Genomic DNA, 16,271 nt, shown 5'->3' on the forward strand with positions numbered 1-16,271 from the left:
ATTACCATCCCTTTCCTTGACTCTAGGAAGGAACACAGTTGTTTTAAATAGTAAATCTAAACATTTCCCCAACAAGCCTCCTATCCTACCCATAATTCTCTTCCAAAACCTCTTGACCTTCCTACCCTCTTGACCTTCTTACCAACGGGACACTACTTTGACCACCAAATCAGGCAGGCCCTTCTTACATTGATTACTGATGTAGGGGACACTTCTACACTGACCACCGATTTAAAGGGCACTTCCTTGACTATGAATGGAAGGTAGCCCTTCTCCATTGACCACCAATGTAAGAAGACATGCCTTCATTGACCATGAATGTAAGAAGGCCTTCTCCACCGACTACCATTTAAAAAAAAAAAAATATTGGTATCAAATCTACATATAACATTTAGGCCATAATAATCAAAAATTCCTAAAATCAAGATCAACAAAGAGCCCAATTCTAGTTTCTGGAACACTGGAAATGTGTCTCCATGTTTAGTCCACCATCCTTGAATATATTTTTTTTACATTTAATGGCAAAATCTCCCACTTGCCCATAAAATTCCAGAATCAAAAATCCCAAGGACAGATATATATTGCTTATTCAAGGTAACCTTCTCTCAGTCCATCTTCTAATTAGGTCTTTCAATGTGTTCAATAATATCGAGGTTATTAAATTACCATCCCTTTCCTTGACTCTAAGAGGAACACAATTGTTTTAAATAGTAAATCTACACTTCTACTCAACAAGTCTCCCATTCTATCCACAATTCTATTCTAGGGCCTCTTGACCTTTCTTACATTTAAATGACATATGATTTAGATTTGGAATAGGAGCCCTACACGTCAAGCAATGAGAGGTACAGTTATCATTATATTCCAAATATGCACTGTAGCTGTAGAAATAATGGCTCTATTATTTAGTTTAAAATATACCTGAGGTCAGTTCCCACAAATACAGTAAATACAATTTAAAGTTATTTATTATCATAAATAACAGGTCATATATGGCCAGAATAGGGAGTTCTTTTCATTTAGCGCTATGTTTGGAAGATTTTCTAATACTACTATACTGACCACCATTGTAAGAGGGCACTTTTACACTGACTAGTGCTTAAAGGGGGCATTAATTGACCATCAATGTAAACAGAACTTTTCCTATTGACTGCTGATGTCGAGGTGAACCACCAATGTAAGGGCACTTCCCTGACTACCAATGTAAGGTAGCCCTTCTCCACTGACCACCAATGTAAGAAGACATGCATTCACTGACCAAAGATGTAAGGAGACCTTCTCCACGGACTACCATTTTTTAAAAATGTTGGTATCAAATCAACTTAAAAACAAATAAACCATAAATATCAAAATTTCCAAAAATCGAGATAAAGAATCCTATTCTAGTATCTGGAAAATTGTCTTTATGTTTAGCTCACCATCCTTGAAAATAGAACTTTCCATTCAAGGCCAAATCTCCCAGTTGCCCATAAAACTTCAGAATCAAAAATCAGACGTAGACAGACAGATGTAAGATATTCTTTATTCAAGGTAACCTTCTCTCAGTCCACCTTTTAAGCACTTCTTTTAAATGTAGTCAATATTATCAAGATTATTAATTTACCATCCCATTCTTTGACTCTAAAGGCCCTTGCTCACTGATGCACTCTTGCCATGCTGGAACGCATCAAAAATGATCAGGTGGTAGCACCGCTTCTGAGCTGGACAATGCTGGCCATGCGGGAAGCATTATCACTGTTGTTAAGGACGTCGTTGGGTTCCAGCTCCTTAACAACTACCCGCCAGCATCCTTAACAACCAATGAATAGCTGGTTGTTAAGGAGCATCCTTTACAATCAGCTATTCTCAGCTTTATGCGCTGCATTCAACGCATTTAAAATGCGCTATGCAATTTTTAAAACCGAATAGTCCATTTTATAAGTGCTGCAATATAAAAAATACATCTGCTACACTGTGAAAGCAGCCTAAGAAGGAACACAGTTGTTTTAATTAGTAAATCTACACATCTCCCCAACAAGCCTCCTATTCTGCCCAATGTAAAGAGGCAATTCTCCGCAGACCATTCATTTAAGGTAGTAGTACACTAACAATCAATGTATGATGATGTCAAAGGCACGATGAACAGAGAAGGCATGGTGCTATGGTGATGTTTCTGCGGGGGCAGGCGTTTGACACCCTGCACAAGGTTGATCTCCTTAGTCTTTCAGGTTGAGCGACACGGGGCTTCATTCAACCCAGAAGATTGAGGACATGCTGTGGTGAAAGCCAGTGTGGTGAGTACGGCATGGGACAGCTCTGGCCTGAAGGTGAGCACTGAAACCCGAGTTTACAAAAAAAAAAAAAGCCAGGGTGAAAACACTGCTGTAAAATGTTATTGCAGAATGAACAGCTTTGTCATCATTGGCGGCATCAGCAGGTACTAAAATACTGCTGGGGGAACAAAAACTTTAAAAAATCATTTGGACGAATGTGATAAACATTTGCCCAGCCTTGACTAATTCTGACAGTATTTTGTTTAGTACACTGATTTTCACATGATCATCCGCTCCATCTAGTGGCCATAATACCATATTTTTCCTGATTTAGGTATTTCAGAAAAATACTGCATTATGGTCACTAGATGGAGCTAACGATCATAGGAAATCTTTGTATTGAGCCAAATACAGTCAGAATTAATTTGTCACATTCACCCAACAGATTTTTTGTAATTGGACCCTTAAGGTTCTGAGGAGTCTATTGTTCTTTATTAAAACAGGAGGACTAAGGTACATATGTTGTGTTGCTCATGTAGTCATGTATTATAATTATTGTTATTATTATTATTATACAGAATTGTATATAGCACCAACAGTTTGCACAGCACTTTACAACATGAGAGCAGACAGTACAGTTACGATACAATACAATTCAATACAGGAGAAATCAGAGGGCCTTGGTCCCGAGAACTTACTCAAATTTTGTTTCTGCTACTTTCCATGCAGTACATAGACAATGCTAATCTACTATGAAAGTTTTCTGCCCCCCCCCCTCCCCTTTTACTAAAGGGTATATAAGGCCAACATTTCTTTTTTTAGTATAGGGAAGGGTTAGAACCTCTTTTTTAATGCAGTTTGAGTCCCCACAGGGGGGATTCACCTACTCTGGGTACCAGGGGGTAACATAGGGGACGCTAATTCCGATGACAACTGTGTAAGAGTGGGTCTCTTCTCACTTGGGGACAGGGGTGGACTGACAACTCATGGGGCCCCCGGGCAATAGGGAATCATGGGGCCCCTGTGTCCTTGCCCAAACTCAAAAAAGCCTATGAAAAAGGTACTAGAGGCATCTCATGGGGCCCCCTACTGACTCCGGGCCCTCGGGCAGTGCCCGAGTTTCCAAATGGTCAGTCCGCCCCTGGTCAGTGCTCTTGACAGACTGAATCATACCTGCAACTTTTGTGCCATATTTGCCCATAGTTCCATCTCCACTGAGCCACATACCGCATTTTACAGTTGCCTACTATCCAGATTTTGTATCCGGTGATTTAAGAAGAACCAAAAGAAACGTCTGGAAACTCTGTTATAAACTGGGTTCGTTTTACTTGGAATCCTCGCTGGGCACAATTTAGAAAATTCTATATTTGGACCGCGGTGTGAAATCTTCCACTAGGCTGTAAATATGTATTCAGGATTGAACACCCTAATTACTCTGAGCATTTCACATGAAATGACTTTGTAGCAAACCTGAGTGTTTCGACTGGGAATTTGCACTGTTATTTTCTCCTGCAGGCAAAATAAAACCTCAAGGGCAGCCGACAACCTCAAAATGTCATAAATTAACTATTGGGCTGCTGTATCCGGCTAGGAACTAGGCTAGTTTTCCTATTCACAATTATTGAAAAAATGTAAACATCTGATTTTTTTTTAACTCCATTTTTTACATTGTAAAGGGCAACAATGGTGACATACTATATATAGAGGGATGGGCAAGATAAAAGCAACTCCTAACAATATATTAATATAAGGGCCTGTGGATGGGCTTTGAGCTTGTGTTGATGCTATGAGTTTGGACATCAGTTTGAGATGCTTCGGAGATAGTTTAGAATTCATTGAAAGGTGAGTGTGAGCAGCAGTTGACCTTCTTCAGAAAAAAAAAATCGACCAAAGATGCTCAGCTCCACTGCGAATGGAGACTGAAAAGGCTTTAAAACAAGCTCTTCCTGACTTCTCTGTGTTTAATGTAAAGTTATTTATTCTCAAAGATCCTCAAAGATAAAAGCAAAGACTCAAGACAGCTTTCTAGCTTAGAAACACCTGCTGTGTGTTCACATTAGAGTTGTGGCAAGCTGGCAAGATTCTGCTCTCATAGAAAAAAAATAAGATTTTTATTGCAATTTTGTAAATTTTACAAATTAATTTCTTCACATTGCCTATAGATACAGAGATAATTCAGGGCTTACTGCTTGTTCCAAATATGTAAATACTTTAGTGTGCATGATCAGGGTGCAGGTTCACTTTGAGGATCTAATATTCAATCAGTTTTGGGGATTTCAAAAGAGAAGAATACTTACCGTATGCCTCAGTCCTGCTGCTGGGGCTTTTTCAGGTTTTTTTTTTTTTAATTGGTTGTAAAGGCTTAAGGTTTTTTACCTTCATGAATTGTATGCATGAAGGTAAAAAACCTTCTATGTGCAGCATCCCAACCTGCCCCTGATACTCACCTAGGCCCCCTCTTGATCAAGCGATGTGCACTGGAGTCTCAGCTATCCCGGGACTCCCTCTTATTATTGGCTGAGACAGCATTGGCTCCTGCTGCTGTCAATCACAGCCAGTGAGCAAATGAGAAGAGCGGGCGGGACAGAGCCTTGGCTCCGTGTGTGAATGGACCCACGAAGCAGTGGGTGGGGAGTGCACATGCTCGGGTACCCCCATAGCAAGCTGCTTGCTGTGGGGGCACCTGACAGTAGGGAGGGGCCAGGAGTGCTGTCGGGGGACCCGAGAAGAGGAGGATCCGAGCTGCTCTGTGTGAAGCCACTGCACACAGCAGGTAAGTATAGACATGTTTGTTATTTTTATATTAAAAAAAAAAGGAACCCTTTAGAATCACTTTAACAGAGCAGGGAATGGATTAAACTTATTTTGTTATCTTTGTCGATTTAAGGAGATTCCCCTTCATTTCCTGTCCTGTAAACACAGCTGGAGATCTTCCCTAAGCAGGGGTGGACTGACCATTTGGAAACTCGAGCACTGCCTGAGGGCCTGGGGTCAGTAGGGGGCCCCATGAGATGCCCCTGGTACCTTTTTCATAGGCTTTTTTGAGTTTGGGCAAGGACACAGGGGCCCCATGATCCCCTATTGCCCAGGGGCCCCATGAGTTGTCAGTCCGCCCCTTCCCCAAGTGAGAAGAGACCCACTCTTATACAGTTGTCATTGGAATTAGTATCCCCTATGTAACCCCCTGGTACCCAGAGTAGGTGAATCCCCCTGTGGGGACTCAAACTGCATTAAAAGAGAGGTTCTAACCCTTCCCTATACTAAAAAAAGAAATGTTGGCCTTATATACCCTTTAGTAAAAGGGGAGGGGCAGAAAACTTTCATAGTAGATTAGCATTGTCTATGTACTGCATGGAAAGTAGCAGAAACAAAATTTGAGTAAGTTCTCGGGACCAAGGCTCTCCGATTTCTCCTGTATTGAATTGTATTGTATCGTAACTGTACTGTCTGCTCTCATGTTGTAAAGTGCTGTGCAAACTGTTGGTGCTATATACAATTCTGTATAATAATAATAACAATTATAATACATGACTACATGAGCAACACAACATATGTACCTTAGTCCTCCTATCCTAATAAAGAACAATAGACTCCTCAGAACCTTAAGGGTCCAATTACAAAAAATCTGTTGGGTGAATGTGACAAATTAATTCTGACTGTATTTGGCTTAATACAAAGATTTCCTATGATCGTTAGCTCCATCTAGTGACCATAATACAGTATTGTTCTGATATACCTAAATCAGGAAAAATATGGTATTATGGCCACTAGATGGAGCGGATGATCATGTGAAAATCAGTGTACTAAACAAAATACTGTCAGAATTAGTCAAGGCTGGGCAAATGTTTATCACATTCGTCCAAATGATTTTTTAAAAATAAGCAGACCCTATAGTGATTCATAGAAAACATGTGTTACTATGCACAGCCTTTACATCTTAGCTTTTACACCAGGGGTGTCAAACTGGTGGCCCTCTAGGTGTTGCCAAACTACAAGTCCCATCATGCCTCTACCTTTGGGAGTCATGCTTGTAACTGTCTATCTTGCAATGCCTCATGGGACTTGTAGTTTGGCAATAGCTGGAGGGCCACCAAGTATGACACCCGTGTTTTACACCAACCTGCTAAACAAAAAGTCAACAGCAGGTCTGTCCCATGATTAGCAACAACTACCTAGCACCAAATAACCTGTGTATTAGGCAGTGCTATGTAGTGTTACCGAAAAGTGAAAGAAAAGCCTAACTACATCTATTCTTAAAGATGCTCCCTCCTCCTTCCTCCTACCTATGCCTGCCTAACCTGAAAAAAAAAAAAAATCAGTATGCTTACCTATTTGTAATCCGGGATCTCACTTTCTGAGATATAGATAGCCAATTGAGGTAGCACTAATACATTTATATTTGAACTACATGCATGAAAAATATAATACAATAAAACTGCTAAAGGTTAAAATGACTTACAAAAATAATTTTTGCAGAATTGGTACAGCAAAAAAAAATTCTGCCGTTAGGTAGACCAGATCACTTACCATCAAACTCTGCTGGTCCAACTCCCACTATAATAATGGACATCGGTAACAATGAAGCCTGCAACACAGTAAGTACACAACGTCATTTACACCATTGAAACCGTACCCCATAGACACCAAGAATATTGATTTTCTGCACAGGGTGGTTACATTTTCTAGGCTACATCTCCTATTGCATTGGTGATTGCACAATGAGTAGCACAATTGTTTTGTCAAAGTCTACAAAATGGTTTTTGATTTGCTACAGAAACCAATTGACAGGTCAGTGTAATACCTTACCCATGTGGTCAAGGAAGGATATACAGCATGAAAACAATCCCAGATGTTCCACATAATGCTGAGGCCTTCAATCACAGAAATGTAAATAGTCAAAGTGGGCATACAGATGCCACTAGAGTCCCCAAGAAACTCTTAGGTGATCTAACACTACCAACACTGAAAGGTCAGTTTTGGTCAGACTGACCCTTTAATCAGAATGCCTCAAAAATCTTACTGTCTGTACTCACCTTTAAGGCAATCAGTTACCGTACCAGCCATTTTTTAAAGCACCTGCACATGTTTCAGTGTCACTCTAGTTGGCCATGGTAGACCAGCAATACTAGTCTTCAACTTGTACTCACATCTAAGCAATCAGTTACCGTACCCACCATTTTGAAAGCACCTGTATAGGTTTCAGTGTCACTCCAATTGGCCATGGTGGGCAAGCGATTCTAGTCTTCAACTTGTACTCACATCTAAGGCAATCAGTTACTGTACCAGCCATTTTTGAAAGCACCTGCACATGTTTCAGTGTCACTCTAGTTGGCCATGGTAAACCAGCGATACTAGTCTTCAATTTGTACTCACATCTAAGCAATCAGTTACTGTACCAGCCATTTTTTAAAGCACCTGCACATGTTTCAGTGTCACTCTAGTTGGCCATGGTAGACCAGCGATACTAGTCTTCAACTTGTACTCACATCTAAGCAATCAGTTACCGTACCTACCATTTTGAAAGCACCTGCATAGGTTTCAGTGTCACTCCAGTTGGCCATGGTGGGCAAGGGATTCTAGTCTTCAACTTGTACTCACATCTAAGGCAATCCGTTACTGTACCAGCCATTTTTGAAAGCACCTGCACGTTTCAGTGTCACTCCAGTTGGCCGTGGGAGACCAGCGATACTAGTCTTCAACTTGTACTCACATCTAAGGCAATCAGTTACTGTACCGTCCATTCTGAAAGTACGTGCAGATGTGCCAGTGTCACTCTGCTTGGCCAGGGTGGACCAACCATGCTAGCTTTCCCACATGGTCAGCCCAGCTCTTGGGGACCACTCTGCAAGCTGTTGTGAGCACCTTCAAATATTTATTGACTTCCAAGCAGAATCATCTGGGAAACCTCATCTGAGATTGCCCAGTTTAAGAAGTATTCATTACTTTAAATGTTAAAACTCTAAGCTCAAGCCTGTGGGAAACATCAACAGAGGCTGATTAGAGAAATTAATATTCAAAGCTAAAGGGAGCGCAGAAAGCTCAAAAATGTTCCCTGGACAGCTTGGCTGGCTACGTCCACAGCTGAAAATAAAACTCCCCAGCAGACCATTATATAAAAAATTAGTTTGGAAGCCTAAAATTTCATAAAGACAGTAGATGTAGACCATGAAATGCCTGCGCATGTCTTATCTTCCCAAGTGCCCTGAACCCAGAATTCTCAATATAACAAATTCTGCCACCGGCTGCAGTCAGATATATGGCACACCCCTATAATGTGCTTATTTGTAGTGGCTAGTGAGGCAATCAGGCAGAGGGCAAAGCACCAACTTTGTAGCTGGAAGCTGCCATTTTTCTGAACCCTCACAGGTTTAGGGACAACCAGTACTCAGGAAGCTGAAAAGCGTGATAGCACCTCTTGAGTTTGATTTGACCTTTTTGGTCATATATCCCAGGAGTCTTCACGGCATTTACAGGCAACACAGTGGCTAAATGGTTAGCACTTCTGCCTGGCAGTACTAGCGTTTGTTGGTTCAAATCCCAACCATGGCACCACCTGCCAGGAGTTTGCATGTTCTCCCTGTGCCTGTGTGGGTTTTCTCCGAGTACTCTGGTTTCCTCCCATACTTCAAAGACATGCTGGTAGGTTAATTGGCTCCTGTCTAAATTGTCCCTAGTATGCATATGTATGATTGTAAGTTAGGGACCTTAGATTGTATGCCCCTTGAGGGTTAGGGACTGATGTAAATGTACAATATATATGTAAAAAGCGCTGTGTAAATTGACGGCGCTATATAAGTACCTGAAATAAAATAATTTATGCTTTTCTTTCATCTGGAGGAGGGAAGGAGGGTCTACCTCAGCTAAGCACACTCACTTACCTGAATATCTGAGCTAAGTCTAGAATGGTCATTCACACTTGCGGGACTATCCCAGTAAACCGCGTGTTGCAGCTTGTGACCAGCTATTCTTGGAATGGTCCGTACCAGAAAATGAATTGCAGAACACCCAATGTCTCCTCACCTCCACAGGCGGGGCATGCAATATGTTACCATAATAAAAGAACAGAGAGGGGACATCCCATAGTGCAAAAAACGTGTTATACCTCTATTTTGGAGAATTAAGTAAAGGAATACACTCACAAGAGAAGTGCCTGAGCCCGGCACCTGGTGTACTTCCTGAAGACGATCTTTGATCGAAACGCGTCAAGTATTGCTCCTAGAGCAAAATGAAAACTCCTCCTACAAGCTTTAACCAGTGTTCAGCTGGACACTGATAGAAGTCACAAGACTGCTGTAACTGCTGATTACAAAAGGTATTTAGCAGATTCTATTTACTAAAATAATTGCAATTCCATGTTCTGTATACTGTGGGAGTCCAGATATAGTGAGTGCAGGGTCCGGGAAGATCAGATATAGTGAGTGCAGGGTCCGGGGAGACCAGATATAGTGAGTGCAGGGTCCGGGGAGACCAGATATAGTGAGTGCAGGGTCCGGGAAGATCAGATATAGTGAGTGCAGGGTCCGGGGAGACCAGACATAGTGAGTGCAGGGTCCGGGAAGATCAGATATAGTGAGTGCAGGGTCCGGGAAGACCAGATATAGTGAGTGCAGGGTCCGGGAAGACCAGATATAGTGAATGCAGGGTCCGGGAAGATCAGATATAGTGAGTGCAGGGTCCGGGAAGACCAGATATAGTGAGTGCAGGGTCCGGGAAGACCAGATATAGTGAGTGCAGGGTCCGGGAAGACCAGATATAGTGAGTGCAGGGTCCTGAGTTTAGTAACACTTTAAGCCGGCCATACATGGAGGAAAATGTGGCCGGTTCAGCATTCGAATTATGATCCATGTATGGGTACCCTGGTTGTACAGCTGTTGATCTATTGATTTGATTCTGTACAGCCAAAATGTCCAGTTATTTCTGAATGATCAGTGCTATAGCCAGCAACACTGATCGTTGAATTCTGATGGCGGGGAAGGCTCCCTGCCATCAGAACACAATAGCACAGCAGGAATGATTCCTCCATCCATATATTTTCTGGTACGGACCATTCCAAGAATAGCTGGTCACAAGCTGCAATTCTCAGTTTACTGGGATAGTCCCGCAAGCGTGAATGATCATTCCAGAGGAAGATGGTCATTGGATGGTGGTGAGTGTCAGTCTATGTGGGGCACTGATTTGAGCACAGTGGAATGAATTACCAATCAACATATGAAATTAGGAGTTGAACTCCAGCACTTTGCACATGGGAATGAGTTATACTCTTTATTTTGTATTCATTTTTTTGCATTTATACAAATGATATGTGCAGTCTATGTGGTTTTCAATTTTGTTTGTATAAGTATATACAACTTTTTCTTTTCAAGTATAAAAAAAACAAGACTACAGGTATGGTTGTGCTGCAAACTGTTATTAAAATGCGTCCTCTCCCTAGCACTCGGCACTGTTAATCCACAAAAGAAACCCAATTAACACCGTTATTTGGGGGGGGATTTATAATTTGGTATATTGGTAATGGCCCTTCCCATTGCACAACTTCTCAATTAGTTATGAACTGTTTATATTTTTTTTAATAGTTTTTCCATGTCAGTTTGACTTTTATGGCCAGAACATGGTGGGGGTGTTGTAGCTGCACCACCAGCTATAGCCCATGTTAAAAGTGATAGTAGGTTATGGGCACGCAGTACTATACATGTTTTTTGACTTCCGTTAATTGTGGTTGAGGGATCTGCCTCAAAAACTCCCTCAGGGTCTGCAAAATCATGAAGGTTAATGATATTTCCTTACACATGAAATAGCTTGCCTTTTGGGATTAGCGTCCTTTAAATTAATTTTGTTCCTACAGAAAAAGCACAAGTCAATTTTAAAGAAGCCAGTTAAGTCGAAGACGCATGCAGAAAAATTAGAAAGTGCTCGAGGCCATAATTAGAAGTCTGAACTTCCTATGGTCCGTTGACGATAATAACGAGGTCTCTCTTTTTTGTTGTGGTGAAGCCCCTCGATGGGGCGCTCTACAGAAACAACACGGTTTAGCTGCGCCAGGCTTTTCAGTTCTCGGAAAAAATCTTCTCGGCCGGCTTTGTTCTCTACGCAGACTCTTTTCTACAAACATCTCTCTTGTGCGCTCTGTGGGATTATTACTAACCTTCCTCATTTTAATTGGAATTAATGTCAACTCTTCATTAAACCAGATTTTCATCAGCAGTTAGAAAGGACTTTTTTTCATTTCCTAGCCTACTGGGAGGCCAGCATTGAACGCGCTTGATTTTTAGACACTAATTGTTATTCTCAGTTGTTAGGATATTGGCTTATTAGCGGCTGCTCTTTCTCACACTGCCCAGAGGAAACGCACTTTTGTTCAAGCTTTTTTCCTAATTTTGTTCTATTCCTGTGTGTGCTACCTGTTCTGTTTACTCCGTCTGCGCTCTCTTTGACCCTACATTTCTAGCAATAATTCCAGACACCCTTGGAGCTACGAGACAACCTAAAGTTAGACAGAGCAGGTACTGAATTTTGAAAGGCTTACGATTTTCCAACTACCTGTCATTATAATTATTATTTTTTATTACAAAGAATACAAAGCCAATTGAGTCCCAATTTAAAATGAGTGCAAGGAGACCTGGTGCCCAACCAGCTTTCCAGGGGCCTCATGCAGCCCTTTGGTACATTTTGTGAACCCTCAGGTTTCCCTGCAGACATTAATATATACTGTATTTCTTTATTACCCTGTTATAGCAGTGATTTCTAGCACTCTTGTTTAATATGTTCCCAGTCAATGACTGTCTCCTGAAGCCTGTCTCCAGTCTCCAACAACTCCTAAAGCATATCCCCATGTCTGCAGTCTCTGACCATCTCTTGTATCATGTCTGCAGTCTCTGGCCATCTCCTGTTTCATATCTCCAGTCTCTGGCCATCTCATGTATCATATCTCCAGTCTCTGACCATCTCCTGTATCATGTCTACAGTCTCTGACCATCTCCTGTATCATGTCTACAGTCTCTGGTCATCTCCTGTATCATGCCTACAGTCTCTGACCATCTCCTGTATCATGCCTACAGTCTCTGACCATCTCCTGTATCATGTCTACAGTCTCTGACCATCTCCTGTATCATATTTCCAGTCTCTGGCCATCTCATGTATCATATCTCCAGTCTTTGACCATCTCCTATATCATATCTCCAGTCTCTGACCATCTTCTGTATCATATCTCCAGTCTCTGACCATCTCCTGTATCATATTTCCAGTCTCTGGCCATCTCATGTATCATATCTCCAGTCTCTGACCATCTCCTATATCATATCTCTAGTCTCTGACCATCTCTTGTATCATGTCTGCAGTCTCTGGCCATTTCCTGTATCATACATCTAGTCTCTGACCATCTCCTGTATCATGTCTACAGTCTTCGACCATATCCTGTATCATATCTCCAGTGTCTGACCATCTCCTGTATCATGTCTACAGTCTTCTACCATCTCCTGTATCATATCTCCAGTGTCTGACCATCTCCTGTATCATGTCTCCTGAAGACTGTCTCCAGTCTCCAACAACTCCTAAAGCATATCACCATGTCTGCAGTCTCTGGCCATCTCTTGTATCATATCTCCAGTCTTTGACCATCTCCTGTATCATATCTCCAGTCTCTGGCCATCTCTTGTATCATGTCTACAGTCTCTGACCATCTCCTGTATCATGTCTACAGTCTCTGACCATCTCCTGTATCATGTCTACAGTCTCTGACCATCTCCTGTATCATGTCTACAGTCTCTGGTCATCTCCTGTATCATGTATACAGTCTCTGACCTCTCCTGTATCATGCCTACAGTCTCTGACCATCTCCTGTATCATGTCTACAGTCTCTGACCATCTCCTGTATCATGTCTACAGTCTCTGACCATCTCCTGTATCATGTCTACAGTCTCTGACCATCTCCTGTATCATGTCTACAGTCTCTGACTGACTATCTCTTGTATCATGTCTGCAGTCTTTGACCATCCCCTGTATCATGTCTGCAGACTCTGACCATCTCCTGTATCATGTCTACAGTCTCTGGCCGACTATCTCTTGTATAAAGGTTACATAGGTAATCTGGATGAAAAAAGACACTGGTCCATCCAGTTCAATGAAAAAAAGAAAAAAAAACCACATCACACACACAAATAGAAAACCTCCATATGGACTATTCTATAACCACAGTTGATGCAGAGGAAGGCAAAAAACCCAATAAAGCATGATCCAATTTGCTCCAGCAGGGTAACAAATTCCTTCCTGATCCCCCGAGAGGCAATCGGATATTCCCTGGATCAACTTTACCTTAAAATGGTAGTATCCAGTTATTTTCTGTGTATCTAGGAAACAATGCAGGCCTTTTTAAAAAAAAAAACAATTTACTGAGCTGGCCAGAATCATGTCTACAGACTCTGACCATCTATTCTCTCATGTCTGCAGTCTCCGACCATTTCTATATCCATAGTCTCTGACCATCCTTGTATCTTGTCTGTAGTCTCTGAAAATCTCCTGTAGCATGTCTGCAGTCTCTGACCATCTCTTGTATCATACCTTTAGTCTTTGGATATATTGGGGTTTATTTACTAAAGCTGGAGAGTCCAAAATCAGACTCCCTTCTGCATAGAAACCAATCAGCTTCCAGGTTTCATTGCCAAAACTTCATTGAACAAGCTGAGGTTAGAAGCTGATTGGTTTCTATGCAGAATGGAGTCTGATTTTGGACTCTCCAGCTTTAGTAAATAAACCCCATTGTGTCTTCTGCCTCTGACACTGTATATTTACTGATTTCAATGTGTGGCAAATTTGGTGATGTTGGGGGCCGCCCTTGGGGCCCACCATATCAAGAAAGTTGACCACCACTGGTATAGTGGTTTTGTATTTTATATTATTAAATATTATTATTGTATATATCATATTATATTTTGTATATATTGTATTTTACATTATTTGTATTGTATACATGGATGAAATACATATAAGGTATTTTGTTTACCTGCCAGAGTATTTCTAATTTCTGTCTATCCACTTGTGAGATTTAAACAGCTCTACCACAAAGTGCAGTTTTATTTGGCAGGGCAGAAGACCTGACTTTTCTCTGCTGTAAAGTGGCACTTACATGTCCCTTCCCCAGCCTGTGACATGACAGTAATAGGAGAAGCAGCAAATTGATGAGCTCATCTCTCTGTCACTCTGCTCTTTTATGGCTCTTTGTGTTGCTTCTCAATCTCCCACTCTCAGCTCCGCTGTACAGTAGATTGCAGGTTGCTGATACCAAGTCAAATACAGGTGCTTACACTGCTTGCATTTAAAAAAAAATAAATGTAATGATTTACATAGTTACATAGTTAGTCTGGCTGACAAAAAGACAAAAGTCCATCCAGTTCAACAAAAAAAAAAAAATTTATAATCCTACACCCACCATTGATCCAGAGGAAGGAAAAAACCCCCACAAAACATGAACCAATTTGCTCCTGCAGGGGAAAAATTTCCTTCCTGATCCCCCGAGAGGCAATCGGATATTCCCTGGATCAACTTTACCTATAAATGTTAGTATCCAGTTATATTCTGTGTAACCAAGAAAAAATCCAGGACTTTCCTACAGCAATCCACTGAGCTGGCCAGAACCAACTCTTGAGGGAGTCTATTCCACATTTTCACAGCTCTTACTGTGAAGAAACCTTTCCATATTTGGTGATTAAAGTTCTTTAACTCCAGACGTAAAGAGCGCCCCCGTGTCCTCTGTGATGACCTCATGGTGAATAACTCTACACCGAGTTCACTATATGAACCACTGATGTATTATACATGGAGATCATATCCCCCCTTATGTATTATACATGGAGATCATATCCCCCCTTATGCATTATACATGGAGATCATTTCCCCCCTTATGTATTATACATGGAGATCATATCCCCCCTTATGTATTATACATGGAGATCATATCCCCCCTATGTATTATACATGGAGATCATATCCCCCCTATGTATTATACATGGTGATCATATCCCCCCTTATGTATTATACATGGAGATCATATCCCCCCTTATGTATTATACATGGAGATCATATCCCCCTTATGTATTATACATGGAGATCATATCCCCCTTATGTATTATACATGGAGATCATATCCCCCTTATGTATTATACATGGAGATCATATCCCCCCTTATGTATTATACATGGAGATCATATCCCCCCTTATGTATTATACATGGAGATCATATCCCCCCCTTATGTATTATACATGGAGATCATATCCCCCTTTATGTATTATACATGGAGATCATATCCCCCCTTATGTATTATACATGGAGATCATATCCCCCCTTATGTATTATACATGGAGATCATATCCCCCCTTATGTATTATACATGGAGATCATATCCCCCCCTTATGTATTATACATGGAGATCATATCCCCCTTTATGTATTATACATGGAGATCATATCCCCCCTTATGTATTATACATGGAGATCATATCCCCCCTTATGTATTATACATGGTGATCATATCCCCCCTTATGTATTATACATGGAGATCATATCCCCCCTTATGTATTATACATGGAGATCATATCCCCCCTTATGATGTCACATGCCCGATGAAGGGGTCCTGCGAGACTCCGAAACGTTGCCGTGCTGTAACTATGTGATCGTTCATTAAAACTTTTGAACCCATATTGGTGATCCTCGGTGTGCTGGTGACAATTTTCCTTGCTGATTCTGTTCAGTTCCAGCCGACGGTCGCTGCAGCACCCACTGATACACACAGCCATTTTTAACACAGGAACATGTGTGTTTGGATTGTATACCATCATCAAAGCAGGTTTCATACAAAGTTTACAATCTAAACAATCAAAAAATGGGACGCAGCACCACTACAGCCCCTGCAAATTCAAAGTTTGTTTTTAATGCAACAAGAACAATTGAGAACTATCCGTGATACTTTTTTTATTTGCACTAAACATACAATTTTGAGGACAAGCTTTCGGGGAATGTCCCCTTCTTCAA

General features: G+C 41.3%; 1 protein-coding gene across 1 annotated transcript in view; it reads right to left on the reverse strand.

Annotated features, from left to right (window-relative positions):
• Positions 1 to 16,271, reverse strand: part of CPNE9 (copine family member 9) — a 513,553-nt gene that overhangs the window by 23,611 nt on the left and 473,671 nt on the right. Inside the window, exon 20 of the mRNA XM_089654338.1 lies at positions 6,780 to 6,837. Coding sequence (XP_089510464.1) covers positions 6,780 to 6,837 — 58 coding nt within the window. The remainder of the gene's footprint in view (positions 1 to 6,779; positions 6,838 to 16,271) is intronic.

This window comes from Staurois parvus, unplaced genomic scaffold (genome assembly GCF_062004578.1).
Source record: "Staurois parvus isolate SC_StPar_1 unplaced genomic scaffold, SC_StPar_1.0 ptg000757l, whole genome shotgun sequence".
Taxonomy (NCBI): domain Eukaryota; kingdom Metazoa; phylum Chordata; class Amphibia; order Anura; family Ranidae; genus Staurois; species Staurois parvus.